We start from the raw sequence: 19,308 nt of genomic DNA on the forward strand, positions 1-19,308 counted from the left end.
GGCTGCCTAAACATTTGCTGCCTTCCAACTCTTTAAGGAGATATAATGAAAAGTTGACTTGTGTAAGGCCTTTAAAAACGTACAGATTTCAGGTTCCAGTCAAACTTCAACATATATATATATATATATATATATATATATATATATATATATATATATATATATATATATATATTGAAAATGGTATCATACACTTGAAGGTAAGTTATTAAAAAAACATAAAATTGAATGGTTTAAATAAATGTATTTAATTCCTGTTGAATAAATATAAATCCAACACTTCAATGTAGATGTTTAAAATGAGACTCGAACCCGGTACTTAAGCCTATCTCTTCAAGCTTCAACAAATAACCCACTGTTAGCAACAATTCAAATATTCCAAAATATAGCGTAAGATAGTATTAGAGCATTCATTTAGTAAACAATATTAACCAAGAAAGATTGGTCAAAATTCAGTCCAAAATATTAATTATGAGACAAAAATTCAATCTTAAATGGATGCTAAAGATATAATCCAGAATGACAATAAAAGCTCTTCAGTTAAATCGTCTAACTCATAGGATACAACATTAAAAATAAAGATCACAGATTAGTGTAAGGTAGTGTAATAATAATAATAATAATAATAATAACGGGGTAAACGGAAAGCTACAACCAGAAGAAATCTTTCAGTTAAGGAAGATACAACCACTTTTCACGAAGAAAGTAAAGGAAGGTTACAGCAGGATCTTCACTGGCTTCTATTCTCAGCCATGTCTGATAACGTCTCTAGCCACTGTGTTGTACCATCTCTCGGACCCCAACCAGGGAGTCGTGAAAAACCGACACAAGCCAGCCCTTTGCAGCTTTCTTTCATACCACGACACCATGTCATATACTGACCACCTCTCCGCTTTTTCCAACCAGTCCCAGAGTCGGCAAATAATGCACGACGTGGAATTCGCTGGGACGACATTCGTAGAACATGTTCAAGCCACCGAAGTCGATGTTTCAAGATGGTGACACCAATTGCATTATCGTCTCTGTGCCCGAACACACGATGCCGAACCTCTGCATTACTAACATTGTGTTGCCACTGGATGTCAGCAATCCTTCAGAGACAACGATGATCGAACACAGAGAGTCGTCTAACATCCTCAGCTCGGGGAGGCCAGGTTTCACAGAACTGCTCTCACCGACGCGTTGTAGATCCGTCCAACAAATCGAAGGCAGCCCTGATGTCAAGAAACACTACGATTGTTGGCCTGTGATAAGTATGACGGTGTTTCAACATTTGGAGAAGGGTGAAGATATGATCAATAAATCCTCGACCGGAACGAAACCCAGCCTGCTCCTCGCGAGTCAATCTTTCTCGGGTTTTGAACAACCTACGAAGTATGACGGAAGCCAATAGCTTGGACGTGTTCTAGAGTAGATGCATCCCTCGACGATTTTCGCTTAAACAACGTGAACTCTTTCTAAAGATAGAGACAACTATCGACTCGTTCCATGACGTTGGTACACTCTCTAGCTACCAGACCTTTGTAAACAACGTTGTCAGTTCCTTTGTCAGAAAGTCACCACCATCTTTAAGAAGAGCCGGAGGTAAGTCATCTGGGCCCGGTGATTTGTAACGCTTCAAGAGTTGGAGTTCCCTGCGGACTTCCGCCTCATTTGGTGGATCAGTCGTCACCGGTCATGGAGGGCAGGACAGTCTGACCGATGTTGCCGGAGCAGCAGGCCAGTTGAACTGCCCTTCGAAAAATTCTGCCCATCGTCCAAGATGTCGATGGATGTCAGTGATTGGCATCCCATCATCCTCGCAGATTGTTTCGCTCACACCAGACTTCTTGTTGCCAGTGCCTCGGATGAGTTGGAAGAGCTTCCGGTAATTACCAGATGCAGCTGCTGCTTCCAGCTCATTAGCACACTTCGACCACCAGGCTTCTCGGTCCTTACGCAAGCTTTGCCCAATTTCATTACGTAACATCCTTCGTTTATGGTCAAACTCACGGTCATCCGGAGTAGATCGACGGGCTTCAATGAGTTGTAAGGAACCTGCATCGTGAGGAGATGCAGTCCCATGGAAGCCGGTGACCAAAAATTGATCCATACGCCATTTGTTCCAGCAGGATACTGGAACCCATGTGCACCATTGGTTTGGGACCCGGTTAAAGCGCCGGACATTCGCTTTTCGTCCTCTCATTCTCGTAAAAAACACCCCTGCCATAAGAAGGTAGTGAGTAAAACTTCCCTGGCGGAGGCTGTAGACGCGTGGTCGTGTGTGGGCGGGCCCTCCCCACTCTCGACCATACCAGGGCATTTGGGGCCACAAAATGTCTTCGATCAACTGCTGTCCTACTAACGATTATATCAACTGTAGAAAGTCCAACTAAAATCTCAAAATCTAACTCGATCACACAAATCATTAATTATCATATAATTAGTAGTATTTCGATTATTCTGCGATTTGTATAATTTTGTGGAAATCACCGTTCTATTGTACACAAAGTTTGGTAAAATCATCTCAATGTAATAATTCCATTAAAGATAAGTGATTTCGTAAGGATACTTTCGTCAAAGTCGGTAACACAAATCGCAAAATCACACAAACAAACAACTGCGTACATAATTTCAACATCCAAACTTTCGATATTAAAACTACTGCCAACAAAATAAAACCTCGGTCCTCTCCAACAAAAGATAAGCAATTATGTAGTCAAGTGAAAATGAATTATTCATCAACGAAAACAAACTCAGAGAAACTATTTGCTTCTAATTAATTTCGTAACAAGCTGTATCGTAAATTCGTTGAATGGAGATCTCTTTATTGACTCTTCATAAAATAATATCAATAATAAAGAATACAGATGATCGTATTATCCGAAATTTATCACACTGATATCTACAAATACCTAAAACTCTATCGACATTGAACACAAAGTAATGTGTCAAAAATTTTCTAGATGGATAACAGTTGTGTTAGAACTCGGAATTCACACCACCACTAGTTATAGTAAAGACCTAACTATAATAATAAAATATTCTATGAAGTTATTTGGAAAATAGAGACATCGACACAAGGAGGCATCAAATATATATATATATATATATATATATATATATATATATATCCGCCACACCTCATCATTCGATTTGTGTGAAGGCTGGAATATTGCTCAGGAGACAAGACCAAAGTAGGTCTTTTTCTGGGAGGACCACTAATCAAGCTTTTCACTTAAAGACCTAATCAACAAGTTGGTGGAGAAACGTTAGATGCAGTCTCATGGTAGCCGTTGACCAACAATACGTTCATGCGCAATCCATTCCCTCAAGATCCTGAGGCTCATCCAAACCACTGGTTTGGAATCAGGGTTTCCCAACTCCCCTACCTAGACCCTCCATATACACCAACTCGGTTAGAGCACAGCACATTCACTTCTCGACCTCTCAATTTCGTTAAGCAACAACCCTGCCACGAGAAGGCAGTGAGTAGGACTTCCCTAGCAGTGACTGTATACGCGTGGCCATGTGAGCGCGTTTCGAGAAGGAGATAGGACTTTTCCTACACTCGGCTATAACAGGGCATTTAAGGGACCAATTTATTAAGACTAGTGATTTTAGCTTTCGTTTAAAATTACGGAACTTATTAAAACAAACAAATACATTAAACAACTAAATAAACCAATTAGCCGACTGACCACTGATTATAATGAACAATTAAGCAAACACACTAAATTTCATTTTACTCCATCAACCAGATAAAAAGCAAGTAAACGGCGCAACTGAAAATCCAACCGGTCACGTTGTTATCAGTTAATCTCAGACATTTGTTTTTGTCACATTAAGAAATGTTCCCACTCACAACATTCAACCACCTACCCATTGACACCCATAGCGGAAAACAATAAAACACAGTAAAAAACAAAACAGATAAGTCTCAACATTTATATTTTGACAATGTATTGAATTCATATTAGTAGTAATAATTGGGAAATACATTAATTTGTCGCATTGTCTCTCCTGTTACAGAAATAATTAACCAGCATCATACAATTTCCAAATTGGTTATGATATTAGTAAAACTACCATACTCATTCGTAAGTTTACTTGATTTCGGTATGTGATGAATAAACACAGTAAGATAAACGAGAAGTGGCGAAAACTATGTGGGCTCGAGTAAGGCGGATGAAACTCATTTAAGTCTACATGTGATGGTTATGTGCATAGAACATAATTTAAAAACGTTTTACAAGTTACATTGAAGCGAGAAATGAGATAACACCGCAAAGCCGACAGGTAATTATAACCAATGCTGATGAATAAATAAACATAGGATACACAGAACAGATCAAATGTCTTGCTATACAGATATATTTCAACACCTGGTAACATTTTGGTTCTCAAGTTTTCCATACATGTACACATGAATCACAAACAATCAGACAACGAAATTTCAAAAACATAAACAAACAAGTTGGTGTTACAGAAAGAAATAACAAGAAATCGAGATAAGATAACAGCATTACACTAGACTGGTCCCATTGAACAGGGTAGCCATATTGCTTCAGCTGATGGGAAAGCGATCCGAGTTCAATATTATGGAATTTATGAGGCAAGAAGTAAATTCAAACATAAAAACCACTAATGTTCTATTGATGTGACGGTGATGAACTATCAGTTTACAGTCTACTGAGAAGAACAGGTTGGTAGTATGTGTTCTCTGTTCAATTGACATTGTTAAAACCATTATCTACAATATACCAAGCAAACTATATGCAGACTTTCTCGTCAATATACCGAAAACAATATAATAGTTACAAATCGAGACAAAAACGAGTGAATTATGCAAAATACACGGTATTAGTCTGAGGTTGAGGTGATGTTGGATTGTAAAGATTTTTCAATTTTTCGAGTTTACATTTAGGACTGATCTCATTTATTCATGAGTGCACATTGAGGAGGAGTCGTTTACTAAGATGGAATAGCTGTTCAATGCTTCTCTGGTTTCTATCAGTTGCCTAACTAAAATCAGTCCATGACTTAGACTATGCAAACTACTAATTACATTCATATAATACTCTATGGGAATGTTTAGAATGTGATCTATTCAGTAATACTTCCATTTGTGCTTCATTTTTTAACATGAATTAATGTGCCATGTACATTTATTTAACTGTGAATTACTTCTTTATTCATTGATTTTATTCTATTGTAGACTGACTCAATTTATTCTTAAAAGAGAAACTTACTTTAATAGACAGTATTTTTAAATGTAGATCATAACATGGAATTTGACGAGAGTTGCTTGAATCAATTGTGCATGTGTGTGTCTAAAATATATATTTTAGTAAATTTATTTGTTTATCATACACTGACTAAAGGTGAATTGTTGCATTTGATGTATTTCGTAGGCATTACTTTATATGCTTCACGATTATACTATCAAGCGCAGAGAACACAGCCCCAACAAAATGTGTTCGTACTCAGTTTAAAACATAAAATTTAAAAAAATCAAATCGTCTAATTATTTGCAGCTTACATCACGAATTAGTTGCAAACAGGCTGATGCTACACTGGCTATCTTCACCTCCATTTGTTGCTACGTATTGAATAGAAGAACTACGTCATCTGCGAAGTCCGAATCATCTAGTTACATCCACGCTATCCAGTGTATTCCGTATTTCCCCTCGGAAATCGAGGTCTTCATAACCTAATCAACCACCAGAAGAAAGAGAAAGGGGAAAATTAAGTAGTCTCGTCTGACTCGAGTCCTCACTTGTAATGAATGTCAGCCGTCCTCCATGCACGAATTTGCAGTGTACTCCGTCGTATGAATTCAGGATGATGTTGATGACCCCCTCGGGTAAACAATAGTGTCAAAGAATGCTTGCTCATGATCAAGGAGGTTGATGTACAGTGACGAATTCTATCCGTGATTGTTCAACAGTGATAAGCAAAGTCGAGATTCGGTCTGTACAAAACTAATCCATACAGAATCCAAGTTAAGCATCTACTGAATCTTCCATCCGCTTCAAAATCGTTGAAAACTTCTCCTGGTGCTGATAGATTGATACCCCTAAAGTTCTCACACTAGTTAATATTTACTTTCTTTGATTAGACAACGATGCTGTGATCTAAAATGCCATGCAAACGTAAAGGCGAGGATTGACAAAGCAAGGACAGTATTCCTACAGTTAAAAAAGATACCGAATGTCTGTTGAACTCATACCATCAGCAACAACCTACTATGAGAAAACAAACCAGCTTCGAACTGACGACGGAATTAGGAAAAGACGTTGGAAGTGGTGGGTGAGAAATATATTACGCAAATCATCAAACTGCATCACGAAGCAGGCACTAAGTTGGAATCTTCAAGGAAAACGGAGAAGAGAAAAACCAAAGAACACACAGAGTCGATTATTCGAAGGAGACATGAAAAGAAAGAACGGCACTTGGAAACAACTCAAAAGGATTGCCCAGGACAGTGTTGGATGGAGAATACTGATGGGAGGTCTATGCCTCTCAATGAGGAATAACACGCGTATTATTTATTTTTATTTAAACAAACACCGGTATAAGGAAGCATTAAATACATATATATATCCGCCACACCTCATCATTCGATTTGTGTGAAGGCTGGAATATTGCTCAGGAGACAAGACCAAAGTAGGTCTTTTTCTGGGAGGACCACTAATCAAGCTTTTCACTTAAAGACCTAATCAACAAGTTGGTGGAGAAACGTTAGATGCAGTCTCATGGTAGCCGTTGACCAACAATACGTTCATGCGCAATCCATTCCCTCAAGATCCTGAGGCTCATCCAAACCACTGGTTTGGAATCAGGGTTTCCCAACTCCCCTACCTAGAACCTCCATATACACCAACTCGGTTAGAGCACAGCACATTCACTTCTCGTCCTCTCAATTTCGTTAAGCAACAACCCTGCCACGAGAAGGCAGTGAGTAGGACTTCCCTAGCAGTGACTGTATACGCGTGGCCATGTGAGTGCGTTTCGAGGAGATAGGACTTTTCCCACCTTCGACCGTATCAGGTCATTCTGGGGCGTATGTAAGTACTCTAAAATGACATTGCATTGAATTATGCATTTCACCTACATTTCTGGAATTACATATGTTTGTGACAAGTGTCCGAAGAAAATAATTTATAAATATTTCGTTTTGTGTATTGTACATCCAGTTTGTATCAACCTGATCACGTCTGTAGATTGGTGTATAATCTAATTATTTTCAGAATATATACTATATTGTTATTTAGGTTCGACTAGAAAGTCTACAGTAAAGCATATTATTCATTGAATTTTTAGTCAGTAATATGGGCATCGAAACTATAAAAAAACTATGGACAACGGTAACTACCTAACTATACACTGTATATTAATAATAACAATGAAAAGTATTTTATAAACACCTGTAATTCCGAACAATACTGTGTTCATAAGACTAAGCAATAACATACAAGACAATCCCTTTATTTAAACAATTGAAAATGAACGTGAGATTCATAGATTCATATATATATATATATATATATATATATATATATATATATATATATATATATATATATATATATCGTCTGAAGAGAACAGGGTTAAATAAAATTTTTAAATACATTAAAAATCGTACATTTTGTTTCCTTTTAAATGTTTTAATTAAGGCGTCACGAAACTCCATTATGCACACTAAAGTCTGATAATTATAAGATAAAAATTGTGAGTTAACAAGCATCCGTGCCAAATTTGTATTTGGAAAATGTAGAAGCTTATTAAACAGAACCATGTTTTGCGAAATGGACGATTCACAAGAGATCGGATCTTATTGCAAAATCTCATAGGCCTCGATAATTATTTACAATAAATTGATTGACAAAAATATGAAATATGACGGTTAATATATATATATATATATATATATATATATATATATATATATATATATATATATATATAATAGGTGGGCAGACTTAATTCATTTTAAAACAATACAAACGCAGGGGATCTAAACACATACTAGTTTTGAGCTATGGTTTAGTTGTTCTGAAAACGAAAAGACATCAGGAAATATGTAACCATTTGTGCATACGCATATAAAGAAATGTGTATTTTACATTATCAATCCGAAAATCGAGAGCATGATGAAATTTAGCGAGAGACAAGATAGAAAATGCTTCATAACAGAAAAGACTTCCAGAGCTCGTTGATATTTCATTGATTATTTATGAGCCATACAACAAAAATTATTCATCCAGGTGAATTTAACACCCTTTTAGCGGTCCCCAGAATTGTTTGTGATACAAAGAAGCAAGCGAAATAATCATGTCTCTGTAAAGAAGAATTTACCAAGTTATAAGACATGCTTTCAAGCAAAAAATCATAACCGTATTTATTTATATAACAATATATGTGCATTCGTACATGACTTAAACTGAACTCATTCATTCTTTTATATGCACTGCTTGCGATGTACCTATGACAATTTTAAAAAAATCACGAATTATAAAAAAGAACTATGGAAAGAAATAAGTTTATAGTGGTAATAATACTAATTAAAGATGTGAAGTTTACTGTATTATTAGGCTATTTGTGCCTAGGTAGCATAGTTAGTTTATCAGTAAACAGATTATTACATAGATAAACGAAAAAGGTGAAAAAAGAAAGGGACAATATTTGTTCTGCACACAGACGTACGACGAAAAGAACGATGGAAAGCCCGTGAGAAACAAAGGCATGCAGTTTACGGTAGTAATTATAACAATAACAATAATAATAAAAGGAGGAAAGAATGCAAGATATCATCAGAGATCAGTGCAATAATAGAATTAATAAATACAAATCTCTACATATATATACATAAAAACATACTTCAACAAAATCACGCGTTTATATATATATATATATATATATATATATATATATATATATATATATATATATAAACTATTACCAGTGAAATTTCAGTTTAACTGTGTCGATAAAGAATAGCAAAATTTATTATGGTACCAGGAAATACATTTCAATAATGATACTAGTAATAGGAAGAGAATAATGGAAAAGTGGCTTTTTGAAAATCTCTAAAGTAACTACAGACAGGGAAGAAACAAACTGAATAACTTTTGACAGTCATTGGTTTTAAATGTACAATAATAAGCATACTGATTTATATCAACTACACAAATGTATAAAAAACGTGTTTATTGATGAAAAATGGTTAGACGTGGTTGCTTGGTCGATGAACTGACCATAAATTGAACCAAGATGAATAATCCCCGAGAAAAACAATGCATATTGATACAAGTACAATATAGTGAGTAGAAATTCACGAAATTGCTGACTGAAATATGAATGCACACTTTTCTCTCAATTTCCCACATTGAACTACCCTTATTGGTTTCAAAACTAATCAAAATGAATTATTAGCATTATTACTATTGTATGATTTTTTAACAACAAGAGAATAGTATAGAGAATCCAGTTGTATACAAGTCATATAATCAGATGGTCATCGAACAAATTTCAAGAAAATATATACGATGAACGCACAAATCAATACCATAACAGGAATGACAGCAAATAGTGAGAACTGTAAAAATAAAAGAACAGAAGTAAATTAGTGATAATTTTAGTAATATTTGAAGAAAATTTTGTTATAATCGATGCAATAAAACGCAAAACTAATTATTGATCATTTTTTCTATGATCAATTAAAAGTTTATTATCAATACTACTTATCACTAGGCAAAAATTAGAAATATCACTGAATGATTGAGAAATATCAATCAAAATCATAAACAAAATATTTCTTAACGTCAAAATAACTACGATATATACGCATATATTTAGTAACAAAAAAACTACTTACGTAATGTTCATGCAATGGCACGTTGCTAGTTTTAGTAGGATATTGGTTAGTTGGACAAGGATTATCATTTAAAGAATTTACAGTGGATATTTCGTTGGAAATAGAATTCTTGTTAGAAATCTGTGTTTTGGTATCACACAAAAGTGTGCTGGCAAGAAGCTTTTGTAAATGTTCTATTTGATTATTAGCAGTATCTAGCTAGAAGTTTTTATATGAAAAAGCGAAAAAAAAAAGAAATCAAGTGTAAAATTACAATTCCCTTTTATAAATCCAAATTTACAATTTACACAAAAATTTGATGCCGTGAATAGTGAGAAGTTAGTAAGACTTTAAAAAAAACCAATGGAAATAAGTACAGTGAAATATTCAAGATACATATTAAAAAACAGATGAATCTGAAAAGTAGATTTTCTATGTAAACAGTAACCAGAAGCGAGATTACTATGACAGCAAAAATGTGCATTCCAATTAAAAATATTTATTTATTTAAACATAAACATTGATACAAGGAGGCATCAAATATATATAACCGCCACACCTCATCATTCGATTTGTGTGAAGGCTGGAATATTGCTCAGGAGACAAGACCAAAGTAGGTCTTTTTCTGGGAGGACCACTAATCAAGCTTTTCACTTAAAGACCTAATCAACAAGTTGGTGGAGAAACGTTAGATGCAGTCTCATGGTAGCCGTTGACCAACAATACGTTCATGCGCAATCCATTCCCTCAAGATCCTGAGGCTCATCCAAACCACTGGTTTGGAATCAGGGTTTCCCAACTCCCCTACCTAGACCCTCCATATACACCAACTCGGTTAGAGCACAGCACATTCACTTCTCGTCCTCTCAATTTCGTTAAGCAACAACCCTGCCACGAGAAGGCAGTGAGTAGGACTTCCCTAGCAGTGACTGTATACGCGTGGCCATGTGAGTGCGTTTCGAGAAGGAGATAGGACTTTTCCCACCCTCGGCTGCACCAAGGCATTTAAGGGATACTAAAAATAAGTGTTTAAAAAAGTACAAGTTACGATTGTTTTACTGCAAATACTAAACACAAATTTGTATATTTGGTTTTTTTTTTTTAAAAAAAAAAAAAAAAACGTGGACAGTACTCACTTGTTTCGATAAATTGTCACGTTCAAGTAACAATTCATTAGCTTCTGCTTGTGCTCTTCTTGTTTCAGATATTAGACGATGATGATCAGCACGACTTGTTGCTACATCGGTTTCAATTACAGCGATTCGACTTTTCAGTGCATCACATTCTCCTCGAACCAATAACAATAACTCTGCTTTAGCGGCATCTACAATTCAAATAAGCAAGAAAAAGTACACTTATATCATATAAACTATTAGATTAGAATGTTTTGAAATTTACCTTAAGAAGTAATCATAGGAAAAGGAATTTCGCATAGAATGGCATAATAGCAATGTCTTACAAAATACTGTGAACATATTAATAGAAACAAATTGAAAGTAAACACCGAGTTGCATATACAGTAAATAAAGGTGATTGATAAACTTGCTAAAACGTAAAGACATATTATAAAAAATGAACAACTACTTTGTATTTTACAAATATTTAACACGAACTCCTAATATTGACAATATTACATTAACAATTTAATTCTAATGACTACTGGAATAATCAATAGGACAGAAACAAACTTAAAAACTCACCTTGTTTTCTTAAATCTTCGGTCAACTGTTTGTAAGTTTCAATCTCATTCACGGATTCCATTAGCTCATCTTAAAAAAATACATAGATAGTAGGTTTAAATGGAAAATGGAATGACATTTAATTACACGAAAAATAACTATATATTTATATCTCCTTTTATCTGCACAATGACATTTTCCGAAATAAACAGTGACATACAATTAAACAATATCGTATGAATTATTTAACATTTTCGCAACTAATTTCCTACTACTGGATATAATCAATGAAGTATTAAAGACTATAGATAAAAATAAGGCAGTAGTTCACATCGTGTGAAATAAATAAAACTCGGAAATTATTTACACGTATATTAAGCTCTGAAATACACTGGATTAAAACTTACAGATAGATAGCCGATTATACTACAGTAGGTAAACCTAGATCAGAAGGGTTAACTTACTGAGCGGACATAATGAGGTCAAGTTTTGGGGCATCTTATTATTAGAGATCACAATAGTACTTAATGATCATAAACAATACTCACTGTGTAGTTTTGAAAGTTCTTCATCTGTATGTGAATCTTTATCCATTCTGTACGCTTGCAAGTGATTAATTTCAACTTTCTGGTTGGCTGTCCCATCCACTTCAGTAGATTGAATATGATCGGCAAGTGTTTCTGTTCCTAGACAAACATCCATTTTAGTTATATGAGTCGTCCTGAATTCGGCAGGAGGTATACATAAATCATCTAAAAAGATAGTGGTGAAGAGCAATTATAGGATGACAGTTATTAATCTGGGATTTAGCAGTAAACACTTACAACCTGTCTTACTAAGAACTTGACCCATGACCACTAGATATCAAGTGAGTCCATTACCTCAAGAATATTAAATCGGAATCTGACTGTCTATATTTCAAATTCTGGTCAATCCGTGTCATAAGCACAGAGATTATTCATAGTTATAGGCTATATCCCTCTCACTTTTGATATGGTTAAGGTCACTAGGACTCCTGGAAACTAGTCATGAAGTTAGTCACCAGTGTGTACATGGTTAGTTACTCTTTAGTGTCAATTAGTGTGGTGAATAAATAGTACATAGAATAACAATTAATTATCCATCCCACTACTATAACAAAAACTGTTTGCTGTTTTATTCAAATTTGGAAACCTTTTTGTAAAAGTATGGACCATAAGAAGAAAGAATTTAATTTCATGTATAAAATATGCACACTGGTTTGTTCAATAAAGTGATGAATCAGAATACAGTGATTTACTGACGTAAAACACATTGAAAACTTACTGTGAATATTAAAAATATCAGCATTATTATGAAGATTCGGTGGTAAACACAAAGAATTTAAATCAGCACCCACACGACGTTGAAGATTAGCAACTAAAGTAGCATACTCTGTTGCACGTTGTAAGGCAGTTTCAAAATTATTTTCTTTACAATTAACAACATCGAGTCTTTTCAATGAAGTTTTATCAGGATCAACATTATCAAGAGACTCAAAAGAATCAATATTGTTTGTAGCTGGATCAGAATTCACCGGTAAGGAAAGAGTTGATTCATTTGACCTTTTTATCTTGGCCAAAATACTTAATTCATCTAAATGAATAAATCGTAAAGCGTTTTTTCTTAAATAAGATTATAAGAACTAAGGGATAAACTCTGAAAAACTTCCCTATCAGTACGTTTATAAAAAAGCCAAAAGGTAGCAACATAAAATGATCATATAGTGATGTGTGGGCGAGAATGATAATGATTCGTTGTTTGTTTAATCAGACTAGTAGATAGTCTGACAGGTACAAATAAGTTATATATTCTTTTACCCTTATTATTATTATTATTATTGTCGGGCTTTGATGTGGAAATATACTTACGTTCTAGTCAGGCTAATCACGTGTTCTTGATCTGAGTTGTGTTGAATTCTGGTAGAACAGACACTGGGAGGGTATCTAGTATAGATATTCGTCTAATGCAAATTAGCGTCGAATTCATGTAGACGAGGAAAACCAAGCGTTATAACATATAGTGTTAAGTATTTATTTTACTGTTGAATTCATAGTTAAAAATTCGATTTATAATATTTAATTATAATAGAGCTCAAGGTAATCTACATGCGACATATCTAACAAAGTAAATCTATATAAATATATGCTTCATCATTGCCGAAATAATATCTCTGTACATCTATACTGTTTGACATCGAAAGGTATCCAAATATAATCTGATTATTAAAACAAGGGCAAATGGAATTCCCCAGAATGTATAAATGTATCAAGTTATTACAGCAAGAACTTAGAAGTGGTCACAAAATTATTTATCAAAGTATCCTTGTACTAGAAAGACAGACTCTTTCTGAATTAGCTTGATAATTTCAATACAAAAATGATCTAGACAAGGTGGATTGTCACTCTTTAATCGATCAATAACCCTGGGAGATACAAGAGGATAAAATTTTGTAAATAGTTAACTTCGTACATAAGTAGATAAATGGTTGTTTTCGCTTCTGTACACGATTTTCTACAGCTGTCTTGCGATGCATATTGTACCTAAGTTTACTTTTGTTATTAATTACAGATAACCGAAATGTGTTGGTTAGTTGAAAACAGGAAATGTAGTAGACTCACCTAACTTTATGTTAATAGAAATTGAAATAGCGATGTTTTAAAACGTGATCCCGAATTTCGTAAATAGTAGACGAGTTTAGATTATCCCAACTATGTGTCAATACGAAATAAATTTCATTTATTCTATGTAATTAATACAGGGAAAAACCTATCAACTTCATCCTTGAGCAGCTTAAAGAGTCTTATGAAGCGCTTAATCATCAACCACAAATTTGAAAATGACAATAAACATGAGGTAAAGTTCAGTTTTCCGGAAATTAATGAAAAAGGGTATAATAAAGGTAAACACTACACAGTATTTATTCATACCTTGGAGCAATTTGATTAATTGATTTGATTGATTGAAAAGCCGAATACCTTCAATTATCCGAATAGATGTATGACCGTTATGAGATTCATCATTTGTGGTGACATGTTGCCCTAAAAAACAAACAGCAAAATTAAGTATCCAAACAGAAGTATATGTTATAAAAAATTGGACTTTCTGACATTTCGTGACATAGTGTAAGCCACTTCTTCATTGGGATATTACAAATATATTATTTATTTATAACAATCTACCCAATACTTAATTTATTCGAAATTATCAAATCGAACCTTGATAATGATACCTATAGAAGTATATGTTGCCTAAAAAGACAGTCTTTATGTTCTTAAGAAGAACAAAACAATTGTTCTCTTTATTTTTATTCGTAAAAGTTCAAAAATCTCAGATATTAACAAGAATAATAAATCTATTTGCATTTATATGACTAATTATCAAAAGTTATTTAATCTAAGATGGATGATATTAGTCAAAATAATCGAATTCAACCATTTGAAGAAATTACAAGATATGAGTGCCATGTTCATAGAATTCTACTCTATTATTAGTAAATTAAGTTAGAATTTGAGATTAAGACCGTATTAACAAAAGTCTATTCAGTTCTCTTATTACTCAAAATAACCCGGAAATCTGATTATTCATGAAGAACTTATTTCCGATGGTTCTGAGTTCTTCGAACTTCATATAAGTGTGCGCTACCCTAATCACGTACAAAACAGGTAGAGAGACTATACGTTATCATATTTATTAAATAAATTAAAAAAGCGGTGGGAACACTGAAACACAAACAGCATAAACTATCACTAACCTTGAACACTGAAGAAATTATCACGTTCCGATGATTTCAATAAATCGGAATTATTTTGCATACCGAATCGTTCGTTGATATTATTTAACTTATCTAAAAAATAAGATAATGTATTTACATTACAGTAAAAGCAAACAAAGAATAAAACATCCAGAAATATATCAGTATATAAAATGCAGAACCGAAAATACTCAGAATGTATGTATGGTTTCTCATGAGTAAGAATATCTCTAGTTATTATGCGATAAATAACAAACAACAATCATAAACTCAAAATCCAAATTCGGATTGCTTAACTTATTTTGAACAGATTTTTCATGACGAACCAACATTGACCGAAGAATTATTTATAAAAAAACGAGAAAAGTATAAAGCTATTCCGTCCCAGTGACGGACTAACTAATAAAGAGATTGCATTGAACCAAAAGCTTCCAGGGTCGACCGACAACACACCATTCTATCACTAACTTGGAATCCAAAAAATCTATACTACATTTCATTTAATTTGTGATATTTCACAATACTTATTTAATATGCTCAGTCAACTACTGTCGGACTGTCGACAACGTTAACTTAACAAATAACGGAGCTCTACTAAAGTCACTAAATCCGACTTGATCATACTGCTAACTTCGTCGACTTCTTGACGAATATGACTTTGATGAAGAAAAATATCTCTGAATTACGCAAAAAAATGACACAAAATAAAACGCGAATTATAGTAACATAATTCATCTCATATGGTCTAACAATGAAAACAAATCTTCCGATTCCAACTTTTCGATATTACTACTATTGCCAACAACATAAAACCTCAGTTCTCTCCATCAAAAGATAAGCAAACACTTGACTACAAGTGAAAATGGATTATTCATCAACGAAAACAAACTCAGAGAAACTATTTGCTTCTAATTAATTTCCTAACAAGCTGTATCGTAAATTCGTTGAATGAAGATCTCTTTAATGACTCTTGATTTTGATATTCAATAGTATTAAGAATAAGGAATACAGACGATTTTATTCTTCGAAATTTATCAGAATTCAGATTTACAAACCCTTAAGAGCATGTAAAGTTGATTTACTTAAAACTGAACTGACTTCAAACATGATATTTTTAGGAACAAAGTAAGCTTCATTTAAAATAAAATCACATGACCATGTGTGTAAAACGCATAGTTGTTATCTGACATACTGGTTAGCTGAAAGGCAGGAGTTCATTATGTTTCCTTGCGTACGACTAAAGAGCCTAAGAAACATCTCCAGTGCTGTTAGGTTTTCATTTTCTATCCAACGTACGTCAATGAACAATAAAATTATCTTCAAATTATACATATCTCTCTTCAGTATGCCACAATACAACTGCATTCTAAGTTTAGAAGTTGGATTTCACATAAACACTAAAATAAACCATTCCCCTCTCTATAACCATAAAACTCTGAGATCGCATTGATAATTGATAGATAACAAGAAAAATTTGGAAGTGAGAATTTTATTTGGCGGCTCAATACTGTACATCATCATCAATCCCTGTTTTTTGTTAAAGGTTGTAAGCACATGCATATAGCTAATGCATGACTAATGATGATGTCACTAATTCTAATGTTGATATGTTTGAGGTTACGTTTGATGAGTACGATGTAGAAAACCAGTCAAACACTAATAATTTAACATATGTCAATATTCAAACTCCTAGAGTATATTTTTAAACGTTTTAATGACTACGCTGCTAGCTTGCCCAGTTTTATTAGATTAATACAGATATTTATGTTGGATGAACGATTAAGTCAATGAATGAAGTTATTGCACATTCCAGGACAATATACAAGTGTTTCAGCCAGTGATACCAAATGTTGTGAACTTTTTCCAGTCTGAGGGATTTACCAAAGCTAGACGGATACCTAGACGAAGTTTATAAAAGTCATTTTACCAGTTAGTGGCTAAAGTTATATGAAATGTTTGTATGGCACTATTTCTGCAACCTTATTGTTGAAGAGTTCATGTGTCTAGTTAGTTGGGTGAACCTGGAAACGATTTGGAAGACTGGATTAATTTTCGTATTACGAACGCCAAAGTGTCACGAATCAAAAGGATACAATTTGATGACACATAAACTGAATGAAAGTAAAGCGGCAGTCAGTTTGGGGGATGATATTACAAAATGATAGGTATTAGCACTCTTTTTACATATTACAAGTATCCCCATAGATTCCTGGAAGTAGGATTCAATTAATATCATCGGAAAACCTGTTGTAGTTACCGTTAGTTCCTTTGAAGTATATATTCTGGGGAAAAAGAAACTGATTTTAAATGTTTCGTTATTTGAGCTGATTCTCTAAATATTACTTTTCTATCTTATTAATAGATGATTTCCCGTTTTATTTCTCATAACTGATACTTCGTCAATTGTGAAGTATTTTTCAGCGTCTATCTATACCGAATCTTTTTTAGCAAAAATAGATAAATGAACAGATAGGTAATGCATAAATTCAGCAAGAAAAAAAGAAATATACTAACCATCATAATTCTCAGGGATTTTCGAAATGCCATTGTCTAAACCATTCATAAGAATGTTTGCATCTGAAAAAAAAGCTTAGAATTAGGAAATCTAATGATCGCAAATTTGTACTGTTGTTACAGATAACCATAAATTCACATACTATTTACATATTAATTAAAATCTTAATATCCAGCTACTAAGCCAGGAAAATGAGCTCAGTCGAGAAACGTCTGTCGATGATTCACCAATGCAAGATATCTAGTTGACAAATCAACATTTCTAATGATGGTGTATTTTACTTATGCACGAAAATTGAAGTACTAAAAGCTCTTTATGGAGGATGACACGTTTCTTTTGGTGAAAACACTGGATGTATGAGAACTTTTGGTTTCTGACTGTTGATTCACTATCAGGATGATTCCTGATTGATTGAATTTGGAAAACTTGTTAGTGCATACGATTCTAGCAAAATGTGAGAAGACGAAACAATGCAAAATATCGAGTTCTGAGAGCTTTCAGGGATTTCTGGATAGTGAAATCGCAGATAAGACAAGTGTACTGCCACAAATGAAAAATGTTTTGAAGGGAATAGTAATGATGAATCCTATAATTTGTAAAAACTAAGTTCATCCCACTTCAGTTTGCGCATTTGTTGAACGGACTGTGTAAACAGATATAACAGAATTCTGTGCTGTTAGTGATTTGTGGAACAACTGTTTTGAAAAAAGTAAAACACCAGATACGAATGAATAATACCGAGGTAGTGATTATATGTACATCACTAATTAGGTCAGTACTTCGCATAAACATAAATAATCAACCTACCTACATTATTAATTCGGTTGATGCTTTATATACATTTAAATATTGTCAACTTCCTCACTGTGAAAAGTTGGGAAATACTTAGAGATTTAGCTATGAACTTATCAGTGATATGGCTGAATAATTTTTTTGTATTAAGTTATTTTATATTAAACTAAGCAGGATAATATTACTTTGTCCTTAATAGAAACACCTATTGAACACTCAAACTTCACTTTATCTGTTGCTATTCTAGTTTGATTTAGGATATACGTAAGTCGGGATAAATTAATCACAAACCATTGGATTCAAATCTGGAGAATTTTAGTTACCCAAAAAATGTTTTTAGGAAGTCATTAAGATAAGAGTCATTCTTGTTTATCTTAGATGTCAAATGAAATCAAACAGCTAGTTCTATTAAATAAGACAAAAAAACATTACTGAGAATCCTTACCATTACCGTTATGGCTATCAAGGGCTTGTCTATTATTTGCTCTATGATCAGAATATAGAAACTGGTCGAAAACTTTTCCAAGCACTTTTTCATCTTTAAGTTGGTCAGTCTCGACTTTCACATCAGATTTTTCGATTTTGCTTTCCTGAATTCGAATAAAATCAAAGTATAACATGAAAATATGATTTTGACAGTTAGTTAACAAACAAACTAATTGTTTGTTTTATGTTAAAAACCGTTTGCGACTTATCATCTTACTCGAACATA

At 33.6% G+C, this 19,308-nt stretch overlaps 1 protein-coding gene across 1 annotated transcript in view; it reads right to left on the reverse strand.

Annotated features, from left to right (window-relative positions):
- Positions 1 to 3,089: 3,089 nt before the first annotated feature.
- Positions 3,090 to 19,308, reverse strand: part of MS3_00007552 (uncharacterized protein) — a 31,033-nt gene continuing 14,814 nt past the window's right edge. Inside the window, exons 9-20 of the mRNA XM_051215848.1 lie at positions 19,042 to 19,186; positions 17,804 to 17,866; positions 15,290 to 15,382; positions 14,466 to 14,576; positions 12,823 to 13,131; positions 12,066 to 12,269; positions 11,539 to 11,607; positions 10,975 to 11,162; positions 9,860 to 10,057; positions 7,628 to 9,580; positions 5,522 to 5,692; positions 3,090 to 4,732 (exon numbers count right to left, since the gene is read on the reverse strand). Of these exons, the coding sequence (XP_051066389.1) occupies positions 9,500 to 9,580; positions 9,860 to 10,057; positions 10,975 to 11,162; positions 11,539 to 11,607; positions 12,066 to 12,269; positions 12,823 to 13,131; positions 14,466 to 14,576; positions 15,290 to 15,382; positions 17,804 to 17,866; positions 19,042 to 19,186 (1,461 nt within the window). The 3' untranslated portion in view covers positions 3,090 to 4,732; positions 5,522 to 5,692; positions 7,628 to 9,499. The remainder of the gene's footprint in view (positions 4,733 to 5,521; positions 5,693 to 7,627; positions 9,581 to 9,859; positions 10,058 to 10,974; positions 11,163 to 11,538; positions 11,608 to 12,065; positions 12,270 to 12,822; positions 13,132 to 14,465; positions 14,577 to 15,289; positions 15,383 to 17,803; positions 17,867 to 19,041; positions 19,187 to 19,308) is intronic.

The sequence above is a fragment of the Schistosoma haematobium genome, chromosome 4, assembly GCF_000699445.3.
Source record: "Schistosoma haematobium chromosome 4, whole genome shotgun sequence".
Lineage (NCBI taxonomy): Eukaryota > Metazoa > Platyhelminthes > Trematoda > Strigeidida > Schistosomatidae > Schistosoma > Schistosoma haematobium.